The sequence below is a fragment of the Peromyscus californicus genome, unplaced genomic scaffold (genome assembly GCF_007827085.1).
Source record: "Peromyscus californicus insignis strain IS unplaced genomic scaffold, ASM782708v3 Scaffold_14__1_contigs__length_90479793_seg_2, whole genome shotgun sequence".
In the NCBI taxonomy this organism is placed as follows: Eukaryota; Metazoa; Chordata; class Mammalia; order Rodentia; family Cricetidae; genus Peromyscus; species Peromyscus californicus.
In genome coordinates this window covers 20,587,738-20,602,357 of record NW_026294436.1, presented here as the reverse complement: position 1 = coordinate 20,602,357, position 14,620 = coordinate 20,587,738, and the positions used below count along the sequence as shown (strand labels likewise).

The following is a 14,620-nucleotide window of genomic DNA, read 5'->3' as shown; positions in this document are numbered from 1 at the left end:
CCTGCGTGTATGCGTGTGCACCACATGCATCCTTGTTCTCACAGAGGTTAGAAGATGGCACTGGATCCCCTGGAACTGGAATTATGAATGGTTGAGAGCCTCCATGTGGGTGCTGAGAACCGAACCCAGGTCCTCTAAACGAGCAACAAATGCTTTTAACTTCTGAGTCACATCTTTAGCCTCCAAATTATCTTTAAAAACTCCTAGGAGCCAGGAGTGGTGGTGCACACCTTTAATCCCAGCACTCAGGTAATAGAGGCAGCAGATCTCTAGGAGTTTGAGACCAGCCAAGGTTACATAGCAAGATTTGTCTCAATAAATAAATTTGTAGGAGAGATATACCAAAGCCTTTTCTTAGAGAATGTACCCAAAACTCATAACCTTCATGAAAAATTATTCCTAAAGTCAGACCAGAAATCTAATAGCTCCATTTGAAACCGAAACAGCCAAGTTCTTTCAATCCACAGATACCAAACTGTGGAGTTTCTCAGCGCTCAGAACCAAGGCAGACACCGGAAGACTCATGGTTACCTCTTCTGCCCAAGAAAAGATCGTAGACTAATTGGGGAAATGCAGTGTGTATGGGAAGTGCCCAGGGCAGACAGCCAAGGACCAAATCATCTGGAAAGGTCTACAGGCCACGCAGAAGTTCAAAAAGACAACAGTTACCAGGGCTGTCTTTGGAGGGAATTTGGCTACAGAAGGGGATTTGTGACCCTCCCGGTATAAGCTATCTTGTGTAGGATGAAAACTGACAGATGCCCTCGCTCCTCCCTCCCTGCCTGATAAGGGCCCGCTTCAGATCAACTGTGCGCTGGGCAGGTACCGGTTAAAAATTTAAGGGTGAGCAATACATGCTCCATGTTTTGGGGGAATTAATAACTTGATAAAAGGGTGGGGCGCATCCATGAATTCGTTTTTTTGTTTTTTTTTTTTTTCCTTAATTGTAATGACTTTAACTATAAGCAACCCAGAGTAGACCTACTCTCTGCCTGGGAAGTCTCACGTGAGCGGGCTCTAAGGGATCTAGTTTTGCCAGAGGAGAGATGGAGAAAGCATATGACTTGGCAGAAAACAGCGGGAACCAAAAGGTAGCTAGCTGGGCTGGAGTTTAGCCCGTGTCAGGGTGGGTAGGGGTCCTCAGTCCTCAGCAGGGAATACCAAAATGCAGGCGGGTCCCTGAACGTTCTGCTCCCCTCTGTCACTGCCCACAACAGGGCAGCAGCAGGGTCAGCCGGCCAGACTTCTGTGCACACGGCCTGCTGCCTCTGTTCCATGAGCATGGCTCCTGTCTTTCTCCTAAAGGGCAGCTGCTTGCCAGGCTCACGGATCAGGGACAAAACCCCCCCACACACACCTGCCGCTTCCCACACAGGTCCACATTCCCGTCCACCAACGCCCCCGAAATCCATGGGAACGACCGCAGGCTTGCGAAGGCGGGAATAGAAGCTGGGAGAAAGTGTAGGATGAGTTTTGCCTCGGGGGATGGGGTTGGGGAAAGCGCGTGGGAGCCCGGCGCATGCGCGGTACAGGGCTGGCTGCTCCCGCCGCCTCGAAGTGCGGGGGTGGATGCTCAGGGGAGGTGGGTGACGGACGACGGGAGTGTGGAGGGGGTGTGTCGCCGAGAGTGGGGATGAGGGTGGGAGCAGGTGGCAGGGGGAATGAATGAACAGTCTCATCTGCATTCCTTGCAGGAACAAATGGCGTGGAGGTGGGAGAGGGGCACGCTCTGGGCTGTCTGCAGGGGCCAAGGGTCTTTGGAAGAAAAGAATGGAGGGGCCAGCCAAATGTGCCATCTGCTTTGAGGGCGTCCTCCTGGCTTGGGACTCTTTTCTCCCTCCACCCAGCTGAGCTTCTGAAAGCTGTCACTCCCCAGATTGGGGGGGCGGGGGGGGGATCTCCAAGACAAAACAGCCTTGTTCTGGCAGGTGGCCTCTTGGGTTGCCGGAAGCCCCTTCTCACACCAGCTGAGGCCTCCTCGGGGTCTGGCTATTAGGTGTGCCCACTCACCTGGCATCAAAAGCCAAGCATGGGTTTTGCCAAGGGCATCTGTTCTGAGGGCACAGAGTCACCGTGTTCTTAGGATTCCTGGGATGAGGTTGAAAGAAGATGAGCCTTGTGAACCTAGAAAACACTCAAAATGTGGTGCTGGCCTTGGCCGTGGGTAGCCTTGGACCAATCACTTCCCCTCTTTGGCCCTCTGTCTCCTCCTCTACAGTAAGGAGTTTGAATAGATGCTGTTCAGGGGGCCTCCCACCTGAGATTCAGGGTGTGGCTAGAGGAGAAAAGGAGGAAGTGAAGAGCGTCACTGGGCAGCAGAATCAGGGTGATATTCTCCAGCTCCTGCCCTCTGGGGATATCTGGGGCATACCCCAAGGAAAGATGGGACCCTTGGGAAGTAGGGGAGGGGAGGGTTAGGTTCTGGCCAGAGGCCATGCACAATGGCACAATGTCTTGGGTTTTGTAAACCAAAACCTGGCTCCTGTCCTGGTCATTTCTTCCTACAGGAGATAGAGAACTTTCTGTCTTGTACTTGGTGGCCACCGAAGTTGATGTTGGTCTTCAAATTCTATCCGACTCCGTTTCCCTTTACATGCCAGAGCCCTAAAACCTTCCTTGGTGGTTTTGCTTAATATGATTCCCAGTGCTCTGTGGGTAGGGCTCGTTGGGGTGCCCCAGTCCAGACCCTTTTCTCTTTGGATTCCATCTACGAAGTCAAGTCTCATCATTCCTGTGGGGAAAGAGGGCCGGCAAGCTCCTTTCCTCCAGAAAACCTCAGTTCAGCCTTCTGGAAAACTCCTAATCTGACTGACCAACCCCCAAAGACCAGAGAAGAAGGTGGTGTGGAGTGTGTGTGTGAGTGTGTGTGTGTGTGTGTGTGTGTGTGTGTGTGTGTGTACACAAAGAATTCTTGTTCATTAAGTGAAGAAATGGGATTGGGGACCCCCTGAGGAAACAGGAAGGAAACAGCAGGACATTGCAAAGAATGGGAAATCTAATTAGACACGTGGCTCCCTGGGCCAACTGCTTGTCCTCACCCTGGCCAATAGATGAGGGCGTGTCTAGCTGTCCCCTAGTCAGGCAGGCAGTCATCCTCTCCATCAGAGCCTTCATCTCCTTGGAAGTTGCAGGGCCAGACGGATTCAAAAGCATCTAAAAGGTAAGGTCCAGGGTTGGAGGCCTCACAACCAATGTATGCTGGCATACAAATAAAGGACAGAGTCAAGGCTAGGGCAGGAACTCGGTGGAAAGGATGGAGAGTCCAAGACTCTAATCAAAGACGCTGGAAGAGGCTTCTGAGTGGTCGGCGAACTGCCTTGGGAATTGCTTTCAAGAGCATTATTTTGGTTTGGTTTGGGGGTAAGGAACAAAGAGACACCACCTTTTACTACTGCTGGGGACTTACCCTGAGTCCGGCTGAAATTAAGAATATACCTGTGCAGCTGGCTTTAGAAGGACTGTGTGGTCACATACTGGTGTCAATGGTACAGGCATTTCAGGACCCACAGCACACAGGGTCCTCCACCTGTCTGCACAGATATGAGTAAAGTGCACAGACGCTTGTGCTCATATGCACATCATGTGCTCAAAGTTACCCATGTGCACACACATATGTACATGGATATGTCCATAGATAGCTGCCGAGCTTTCCTCATGGGAAAGCACTCCCACAACCACTCACAAACTCTCTGGTTTAAATGTTTCTAAAAAGTTACATTTCTAAGTCTATTTTATGAGCTAATGTCCTTCTTTTACATTGTATGTCAAATTATAAGACTTGTCTCTAAATTAACTGGTTGCTCCTAAAATGGGATGGGCCTTATTCATTTCTACACCTCCAAAGGCAAGTCCAGAGACTGCAACTCAGTAGACACCCCATAAATGTTTAAATGATACATGAATGAGTGAGTGATCTTAGAGTCACCACAAGTAGGGCTAGGGAGAGGACTCATTGAGTAGCGAGCTTGCCTAACATGCATGAAGCTCTGGGCTTGGTACCCAGCATCTCATACACCAGGCGTGATGGTGCACACCTGTAATCCCAGCACATGGGAAGCGGAGGCAGGAAGGTCAGAAGTTCAAGGTCCTTCTCCACTACATAGCAAATCTGAGGCCAATCTAGGGTACATGAGACTCTATCACAAAATCAAAAACAAAAGGAAACAAAAATCTTTTTAGTGTGGTTTCTCTAAAGCTAATTTTTTTGGCAAAGAGTTTTGTTCTGAATACGCAGTTGTTTGCTAGAGAATATCTGTGCAAATGCACAAGTGTGTCCAGTGTGCACGTGAGTGGACAGGGGACTTTTGTGAGCACGTCTGTGGTGAGATGAGTGAGCCAGCCTGTGGAAGCTGCCTGTGGGAGCCTGAGTGACTGATCCCCACACTGTGAGCTGCAGTGAGTGATGACTAAAGATGCCTCCAGACACAGCCCGGTCTTTAAGGAGCCTTAGTGTAAGATGAAGATGCTGAGTAAGCTTGTGTGGTGGAGGGCAAGAGTGAGCAAGCATGCGGGTCGGAGGTTGGGTAACTTTGGGCCATTCCCACAAAGCACTAGAGAGCTCAGATCCCGGCCCTTCTACCACCTGCCCACAAGATGGACATCAACGGGATGTACACTCCTTTCCTCCCCCAGAACCCCATGAGGCTCCTGGCTTTCCTGAGTCTGCTGACCCTGGTGCTGCATGAGGCTGGAACAGCTTCCCTCCCAAGGGAGAGGAAAAGAGAAGAGCATGGCCCTGAGGAAGGAGACCCTTACGAATTTCTGCCTGCGGGGAACTATGCCCTGAGCCTAGAGGACTACGGGGAAGTCATTGACCTGAGCAGCTATGAGGAACCTGCTGACTATGGGGACCAGATCTCTGAGGTGAAAGAAATGGGATGAGGCGCCAGCTCCCTTTCCACCTGCCCTATAAGACAAGTCTCTCAAGTCTTCAACTCTTTCTCTATATAATGCAAACTTGTGTGTGTGTGTGTGTGTGTGTGTGTGTGTGTGTGTGTGTGCGTGTGCGTGTGCGTGTGTGTGTGTTCATTAGTATGTGTGCACATGTTCAAGGAAGCCAGAGGACAGACAGGCAGCCTTAGCTGTTGCCCCTCTGGAGCTGTCCATCTTCTTTTAAGACAGGATCTCTCACTGGGTCCGGAGCCTGTCAAGTAAGCTAGGCTGGTTGGCCAGCAAGTCTCCCCAGCACTGAGATTGTGAGCATTAATCACAGATCTGGAAACAAACAAACAAACAAGGGTTCAGGGGGATCAAATTCACGACCTCATCTTGCAAGGGAAGCACTTTCCAACAGGGCTAGCTTCCCAGGCATGAGGTACAAATTCTTATCCCTCCTTAGGAGCTTGTCACTCACAGGCTACTACAAAAGAGGACACTAACATCCTCCATTGTCTTAGTCCATGCGGCACACTTGGCAGGACCCCTCCCAGAAGGGGACCTCATACATGCCTCCCATGTGCTCAAATCAGACCATGAGCCATGCCATGGGGTGACGATCAGCTGTGTCTTCATGTTCTCCCTAAAAAGGGGGAAATGCTAGCTTGTCAATTCATAGTCTGTCTTTCAGTCTGAAGTTCTCCCCAGCTCCCCTGTCCTCTGTAAGGACTGACCTGTGCAGCATGGCACGTGAGCCCAGAAGCCTCTGCCCATTGTGATGTGACCAGGGTTGGGGTAGAGAAAAGAGTTAGGGCCGACCTGAACAATGCAGAGAGGCCAGGAGTGAGTACCAGCCTAGATGACCCAGAGATCCAGACATCAGCTCTGTGTGGGGACCTTCTGGGGACCTGACCCTTACCCTCTCCTCTCTCGATCGCAGTTTCCTTATTTGTGTATGGAAGATGCTATTAGATGTCATGTTCTCCAAGATCCCTTCCTTGCTTGCTCTTTCTGCTCCCTCTCCCTCCTCTTATTCCACATATTTGAACTTGGTCACTGATGTTTCCAGAGGCCACAGTTAAGTCCTTCTCAGGCACAGACTGACCTTATGGTATGCTTTGGGCTGTGTCTCCAGGCTAAAGTGGACAGCCTGACTCTTCCCACAAGAACTAGTCCCTCCCAGAGCACTGTGGTTCCAAAGACGCCATCATCAAACCTCACAGTGACCAGGCCTACCACCACGGGCCTACCAAACGCCCAGGGCAGTCATGGTAAGTGCATGCAATCAGACACCGTACACATAGATCACAGACAAAGCAGCCTCAAGCTAGCACCAGGCAGTTCTGAAGTGGGGTATGGCGAGGGCTAAGGCCAAGGAGTCCTGGGTCTGGATTAGCCTCTGCCAGCAGGAAAAGAAGGGCAGGTTGCCATGGTAAAAACAAGCACCACCACCATAAGGGGAGTGGCTGGCTGTCCCTGATACTTTTGCATAAATATTATGCACAAATTGAGTGGGATGCAAAGCAAGCAAGAACTCCTACACCCTATCAGAGCCACCCTACCTTAATTAACAGCATCACTTGGGGAGCAGTTTGAGTGGTAATTAGATTAGAGATGATTAAAAGCCTGGAAAGGAGAATAAATAACGGTGGCTGTCGCTTGGCATGGGAGTAAACGAAGCGGTGACGCCAACTTCAGCATCGGATTCACCTTTGTTAGCCGCCTTCCCTCAGTGCCTTCCTGGGGACTGGGGCAGGCATCCCTGCCTGCTGGGCATCGAAACTGGGACACAGGAGGAACACAGCTTATTCTGGACTCACTGGCATTTGGTGTCTTGCTCTCCTCTCGGATGCACGCCAGCATGGACCTGCGGTACTGAGATCAGCTGAGGCGTTCCATGGGGAGTCTACAAACTCTCACAGCCGCAGCCTCAGACTTGAAGAGGCCGTGAAGGGTCTCAGCTGGACCTGCCTTTCTCAGCCTTGGGAGAAGGGCACAGGACCTCTGTCTCCCGCCCCTGCTGACCCCTCCTGCTGCTTCATCTCTGGACTGTGAACTTTCTTCCAGTGCCTTCTGGATGCAAGCCTTCCTCTCAGTAATCTCTGTGACTTGTGATAGCAAGTGACACTAACGTTGTTCAGTTGTCTGAATTTCTCGACCACTCTGTGCAGAGAGAGCACCAGGGGCGGAGAGCAGGGGAGGGATGTTTCCCACTGGAAAAGCAGGACGCTGATGACACATCCCAAGAGGAAATGGATGCCAGGCAGCCGCTGTCCACTCCACTTTGGCTCTGCTGTGTTTCCTGGAGCCACATACAACATGACCAATTCCTCTTCCTAAGGCAGAGGCAGCAGCCATTGGCTATTCCATATAATTCTGGCTTCTTTTCCCCATCTGCTCTGTACCTTTTAGCACTAAAGAAGGGTCCTTCAGAAAAGAGACAGACAGAGGTCCTAGAATAGCCACATTACCTCAGGAGAACCTACAGAGGATCAGGGTCTGATGAAAGCACCTTATAGGCCAGGACTGAGTGGCAGGCTGAGATCAACGATGAGTATTGTCTGGGTGCATTGTGCTGGGTGGTTCTAAGCAAAAACCCATGAGTAATCTGAAAGCCACAGATACCCATAGCTTGACCATCCCACAGAGGCTGAGGGAGTCTGACCAGAGGTGTCCCTCTGTTCTGTCTTCTGCCTGGCCAGGCCTGCCTACCTGCCTGGTCTGTGTGTGCCTTGGCTCTTCCGTGTACTGTGACGATGCAGACCTCAAGAACATTCCTCCCCTTCCCCGGATGACCACCTACCTGTATGCTCGCTTCAACCACATCAGCCACATCCAGGCCGGAGACTTCAAAGGGCTGAGTGAGTTCTGCTTCGAGAAAAGGCCATGGTAGGGCAGAGGGGGACTGCCAGGACACAGACATGAGCTCACAGGCTGTCAAAGGGACAGACGCCCCAATCCTTCTAAATCCTTAAGAGTCTAAAGTGGTGGCAGTAACCAGTTCTTCTCATGCGGGATCTGGGGCATGGGAACGAAAGGGATGCTCAAGGCAACATTTCCAGAATGTTCCAGAAACTGCCCCTGTTAGGCTCTAGCCTAGACCCCCTTTAACCTCTCCTCTCTGTGGTTCTGATGCTATTCAAAGGACTGTTTGCTGTTTCTTTGTTTTGCTACTTCATGCCATAGTCCTTGCTCGAGCGGGGAGGCCTGGGCTTGCCTGCAGCTCCTACCTTGCGTTGCTGGTATCTTTTCGGGTCCTCAGTGTCTTCTGTGTAAACTGAGTTGTGCAGGGGAGGGAGGGTGACTGCAGGGGTTCCTGAACTTGTTAGTTCTTGTCTTGAGGCAGGAGTGGGGCTCTAAGGTAGGTAACTACCACAGAACCGAAGCTCTGGGGAAAGCTGTTGAGGAATGTCATCGTTTTTGAAGGAGAGCTGATTTATCCTTGTTGCTTGTGGTTTAGACCTGATGCAGGAGGTGAGCTGGTTAGAACTCCCTTGAGAAGGATGGAGGAAGGCATGGAGGGCAAGCATGTCCCACAGGGGCCCCAGAGATGCGTGTTCCAGACTCACCCTTTGTTCTCTCCCAACATCCTTCAGCAAAGCTGAAAAGGATTGACCTCTCTAGCAACTCCATCTCCTCCATCCACAATGATGCCTTCCGCCTGCTGCCTGCCCTGCAGGATCTGATCCTCCCCAAGAACCAGCTGACGGCCCTGCCTGTCCTGCCCAGTGGCGTTGAGTTCCTGGATGTCCGCCTGAACAGGCTGCAGAGCTCAGGGATACAGCCTGAGGCCTTCGTGGTGAGTCAGGACCTCAGTCTTCCACACAACACCCACCCTACCCATGTACCCTGACCTCACAGCAATTCATGCTCAAGCCTGATCTGGGGCCTCGGAATCAAGTCCTATGTTTTCCCCTTTTCCTATTTATGGCTTACTAAACATTCTTCTTCAGAAAAGGGTGTTTTACATCGTGCCATCATGGTAGCCTCTGTAGCCTGTGTGAATGGGAAACATGGTGCCGTCAGGCCTCAGGATCCTGCTAGTGGGGACAAAACACAGGAAGCCAATACCAGCAACTCTCGCATGACTCTGTGAGGATATCACTGTAGTGTGGGCCTTTTTCTACACATCTGCTCCACTGGCTTTCTTTATATCACACCTGCTCACCCCAGACTTGCTCACCCCAGACCTGCTCACCCTAGACTGCTCACCCCAGACCTGCTCACCCCAGACCTGCTCACCCCAGACTGCTCACCCCAGACCTGCTCACCCCAGACCTGCTCACCCAAGACTGCTCACCCCAGACCTGCTCACCCCAGACATACTCACCCCAGACTGCTCACCCCAGACCTGCTCACCCCAGACCTGCTCACCCCAGACCTGCTCACCCCAGACCTGCTCACCCCAGACTGCTCACCCCAGACCTGCTCACCCCAGACCTGCTCACCCCAGACCTGCTCACCCCAGACCTGCTCACCCCAGACTGCTCACCCCAGACCTGCTCACCCCAGACCTGCTCACCCCAGACCTGCTCACCCCAGACTGCTCACCCCAGACTGCTCACCCCAGACCTGCTCACCCCAGACCTGCTCACCCCAGACTGCTCACCCCAGACCTGCTCACCCCAGACCTGCTCACCCCAGACTGCTCACCCCAGACCTTCTCACCCCAAACATACTCACCCCAGACTGCTCACCCCAGACTGCTCACCCCAGATATGCTCATCCCAGACCTGCTTCACCCCAGACTGTTCACCCCAGACCTGCTCACCCCAGACCTTCTCACCCCAGACATACTCACCCCAGACTGCTCACCCCAGATATGCTCATCCCAGACCTGCTTCACCCCAGACTGTTCACCCCAGACCTGCTCATCCCAGACCTGCTCATCCCAGACCTGCTCACCCCAGACCTGCTCACCCCAGACCTGCTCACCCATTCTGCCTTTGAAAACTCCAGTTTGTCTGTGGTGCTGACCCTGACTCTAACTCCTACATATCATCCTAATGGTTTTGAAATCTTCCACCAAGTAACTGGTCACTGTTCTGGAGACGCAAGCTGATGGGTTACTGGCCAGACTGGATGGAAAGAGTTAAGATATTTACACAAATATGGTGCTGTGGGGCTGCCCAAGGAACAGGCTGGCAAGAGCCCAGGATGCCTTCCACGGAGACAAGGAGAGAGTCACAAGACTGACACCTCCCAGCATGCCGGCTGCGGAACTGGGAAGGGCTTTCAAAGACCGGTTGCTCATGTGCAGCCTCTCTGTCTCTCTCGAGCACAGTCCAACCAGACGACCACATTTCTATCAGTTCTGGACTACAGGCACAGTGGAGGCCCCCTAAGATTGAGTCATCTAGTAACTTCATAGCCCTCTTGGTTTGTGTAAGTGATTTCACAGTGACACATTTCTCAGAACGCATCCCTGTCCTTAAGCAGTGCTCCATTGTGGAAGGCTCCTTTTTGCAAACCAAGTCATATGTAGAGGCATCAAATAAAGTAAAAATGGCAGTATCCATATAGCCATTTGCATCTATCCTATTATATATTATATTATATTATATTATATATGACATATATTCATAGACAAGGGTCTTGTTGTCTCCCTCCCTCAGCTCCTGAGTACTGGAAAGAACAATGGTGCATCACCATGCTCACCAAGAGCCAGGTGCTTGCTCTGTGGCTACTCTTCTTCACAAACTTCTTCCCCCCTCCCGGTATGCTGTGTGTTGTGGGCCTCCAGAGGGTACAGAGAACGGTATCCACACCTCTGGCGGGTGGGATGCAGACCCTGCAGATGTTAGTTTCTCAGCTGTGCAGAAGTGCTGGGATTGTCTGTACAGGGAGGTCCCTGGCTGTCCCAGCCCTCAGAAACAGCCTGACTGTTTCCATATTAGGAGGTGCTTCTCTGCCCTCACTCAGGCCTATTTTCTTGGTCCAGAAAAGGCAGGGGCTTTGGAGCCAAAGGACCTGAGCTCATTGAGTGAGTCACCTCCGCTCTCGTTCCCTCGTCTGCAGAACGTGGGTGATAATGCCCACTTGACACAGTTGCTGCAGGATTGAAACAGCCGTTGCACAGATCACAGGATGATCCGATGCAGGTAGCGGCTGCTCCCTTGAGTGGTAGCTTATGCCGCACTGTTCTCTGAGCCCCCTGCAGGCAGATCTCTTCCTGTCTGATCAGCTCTCCCTGAGTCTGTCAATGTTTATTTGCTCACATGTTCCATGTGCTGTGTGCCTCGGGTTCGGTTCCGCCGCCCTGGCATCCTCCGAGCACGCTCCCCATAGCCACTCTGAGTGGAGCATTTGTGAGACTTTTCGCTGGTGGCAGAGCAGTTGAGACTGAGCTGAAATGTCCCCTGGTCCTTCCTTCTACCTGTTCCTGCCTTCATCGACTCCTCCCAGCCAGCACTAACAGCTCCTTTACGCTCCCCAGCTGCCAGCACTCAGTGACAGCAGCTTTCTTTTGCTGAACATCCCAATGGAGTTAGTATCTGTGAGCTCCTTAAAGAGCCAGCATCCTTAGCTGGGCTTGGTGGTGCGTGCACACAGGACTCCGGAGGATGAGGTAGGAGGACCACAAGATGGACGCCGACCTGGGCTATATAGAGCGTTCTAGGCCAGCCTGAGGTAGAGAGTAAGATTCTGGAGAGGGAGGGGAGACAGCGAGGCCCAGAGACACAGAGAGAGAGACAGACAGACAGAGACAACCCCACCCCACGGGTGGGACCAATGTGACAGTGGCCTCCTGGGGCACCTCTTCATGGCCCATCAGTCTCCTTCACTTGTGTCCCGCAGGCCCTGGAGAAGCTTCAGTTTCTCTACCTGGCAGACAACCTGCTGGACTCCATCCCTGGGCCTTTGCCCCTGAGTCTGCGTTCCCTGCACCTGCAGGTGAGGAGCCTTGACAGACCAAGGGCAAAAGACAGTGAGTAGGGTGGGAGGCAGGTGACAGGGGAGTGCCGGGCAGTGAGGACAAGCACGGTCCGTACAAACGATGTTCCCCACTCCTTTTTAAAGCAGTTCCTTCCCTTACATGTCGGTATTCCACCTGCTTCTGTATCCTCATTTCACCGACCTCCTGTCCCTTCTCGTCCCCTTAGGGCCTCCTGCCTGCTTCTCCCATCTCTTCTAATTTCTTCCCTCTCTCTTCACCCTCCACAAGCGTCCTCTTCTCCTCCCCTGTACGGCCTCAGCTCTACCTGCTTCCGATTCTCCAGCTGCACGGGAGGCTGTGTGCCTTCAGTGTCTACTGTTCCTTCCAGAATAACAGGATCGAGACCATGGGAAGGGACGCCTTCTGTGACACCGGGGAACACAGACACGAGCGCCGGCGGCTAGAGGACATCCGCCTGGACGGGAACCCCATCAATCTGAGCCTTTTCCCAGAGGCCTATTTCTGCCTGCCAAGGCTCCCTGTGGGCCGCTTCACCTAGATGCCAGCGGCGTTCTCGTCCCAGGTACGGTACACTGCTCCGAGACTCACTGGGGGAGCACTGGCTCCCTCGCCTAAAGGCTGATCTGTACACACACACACACACACACACACACATACACACAGAGAAAAACAGAGATAGAGAGAGAAACAGAGAGAGAGAGACAGAGAAACAGAGAGAGAGACAGAGACAGAGACAGAGAGAGAGAGAGAGACAGAGAGAGAGAGAGAGAGAGAGAGAGAGAGAGAGAGAGATCACCTCCAGCCACCGAATTTGCATTTCTCCCTTCTTTTTCCTTACACCTTATGGTTCCTGACTCAGAGAACAGCCGCAGCAGAGGTCTTTTCCACACCCTCCATACCTGTCTTCCCACACAGAATTCCAGGAGAGCCATGAAAAAGAAAGAGGAGGAGGAAGAGGAGGCGGCAGAGGGACAGAGCAGGGCGTAAAGGGGAGGGTGGGAGAGAAGAAACATCGGTGTGCTGGAGCCTCGTCTTAACTGGCTGGTAGGCTGACAAGATTGATAATTACATTTTCCAGAATTTTGTGGTTCAGTTGTTAAACACGGCCATTATGAAAAATTAAATTATATAACCTCACAGCTAAATATATTGTACTGAAAACAGCCGGGACGAACACTCAAACTTCGTCACTTCCCAGTGAGTTTACCCTGTGTTGAAGTTATTTATGTCCGTGGTAGCTTCATGGTAGACATTCCAGATAATGGAGTGCTACAGGCAATCTTCCCAACTCTTGGGGTGACATTGTGTTGGGAGTTTGAAGCTGGCCATAGTGGGATATTTACACCATGGAAATCTATGACTGCTGTAAATCAGGGGTGTGTGTGTGTGTGTGTGTGTGTGTGTGTGTGTGTGTGTGTGTGTGTGTGTGTGTGTATGAGAGAGAGAGACACAGAGAGACAGAAACAGAGACACATAGAGAGACAGACAGAATATGTGTCTCTGTGTGAGTGTATGTGTGAGAATTGTATGTGTGTGTCTGTGTATGTCTGTGTGTCCGTATATGTATGTGTATGTGTTGAGATCTAGCTGTTAAAAACTTACCAGAGCCGGGCGGTGGTGGCGCACGCCTTTAATCCCAGCACTCGGGAGGCAGAGCCAGGCGGATCTCTGTGAGTTCGAGGCCAGCCTGGTCTCCAAAGCGAGTACCAGGAAAGGCGCAAAGCTACACAGAGAAACCCTGTCTCGAAAAACCAAAAAAAAAAAAAAACTTACCAGCACACCACTGAAGACAACGAACTATGTTTAAAATTAGTCCTCCGAGACCCTACACTACCCAGTGGCCGCTGAGTACAGTCCCTGTGGTACAGTCCTTTGTTTCTTGCTTTTCCTAGGTTCCCCTGCTCCAGTTGGAGGGAATCATCCCCAGGGAGGGAACGCTAACCTGCAAGCCCTGTGGCTGGGGCTCCCCTCTTCCCTGGCTCTGCCTCAGCCTCCTGGTTTCTGGCCACTGATTTTCATTCTTTCTAGTTGCTCCTGCATGTGCAGCCAGCAGAGGGCAGCCTTGTGCAAAGATAAATAAATAAATAGAGCAATTACCTCCAGACTGTGGGGCCTGGGTGGGGCCTGGGTGGGGCTCGGGTGCTGAGAGAATGAAAAGGCAGCTGTCCTCAGCCAACTTCTTTGAGAGAGGGAAGAGACAGAACGAATCTTCCCATGCTACCTTTGTATTTTGGTTGATGTTGTTTTGTTTTGTTTTAAGGACAGTCGTGTTAATGGCCCTAATTTTGTCATCCTCCTGCCTCAGCCTCCTCACTTCTGGGATTACAAGCATGTACCACCATGCCCTGCTACCATGGTTTTTATAAGGGGTGGGGGAGGGGGGTGATGGATGGTACTGGGCCCCAGGTGTTGGCTGAGGCAGGCAAGGCCTTGGCTTACTTGGTAGGATTTTGGTGCCACACCTATCTGCTGTGTGGTGTGCCTGAGACTGTTCCTGGTGATAAGATGGGTGGGTATGCAACAGGAACTTCTCTTTCCTGATGGAACTTAAGATCTAGCCCAGAGAGCTAATCATCACTCAGTCAACTACACTGTTCAACTCAGACATGTTCCAAAGGGAACTGGAGAATGGGACAGGAGCTGGTAAGAGGGGACACGTCTCAGTGTCTGGGAGACCTCTTCGCAAGACTAGCATTTAAGCTGAAACCGGAGATGGAGTGGGAACCAACCAAGCCATGCATTGCCAAGGTCCCTCCCGGGTGGTGTCTGAGTCTGAAGGGACAGCTGTTTATAGGGGTCCACGGGGGAGGGGAGCCATTCATCTGCCTTCCCCCACCCCTGGTTAGT

At 52.0% G+C, this 14,620-nt stretch overlaps 1 protein-coding gene across 1 annotated transcript; it reads left to right on the top strand.

Annotated features, from left to right (window-relative positions):
* Nucleotides 1-4,632: 4,632 nt before the first annotated feature.
* On the top strand, nucleotides 4,633-13,839 carry Optc (opticin). Its single transcript, XM_052736557.1, has 7 exons — nucleotides 4,633-4,863; nucleotides 6,011-6,146; nucleotides 7,578-7,736; nucleotides 8,472-8,674; nucleotides 11,674-11,769; nucleotides 12,141-12,335; nucleotides 13,666-13,839. Exons 1-6 carry the CDS (start codon nucleotides 4,639-4,641, stop codon nucleotides 12,309-12,311), a joined length of 990 nt encoding a protein of 329 aa, XP_052592517.1. The 5' UTR covers nucleotides 4,633-4,638; the 3' UTR covers nucleotides 12,312-12,335; nucleotides 13,666-13,839.
* The last annotated feature ends 781 nt before the right edge of the window (nucleotides 13,840-14,620 follow it).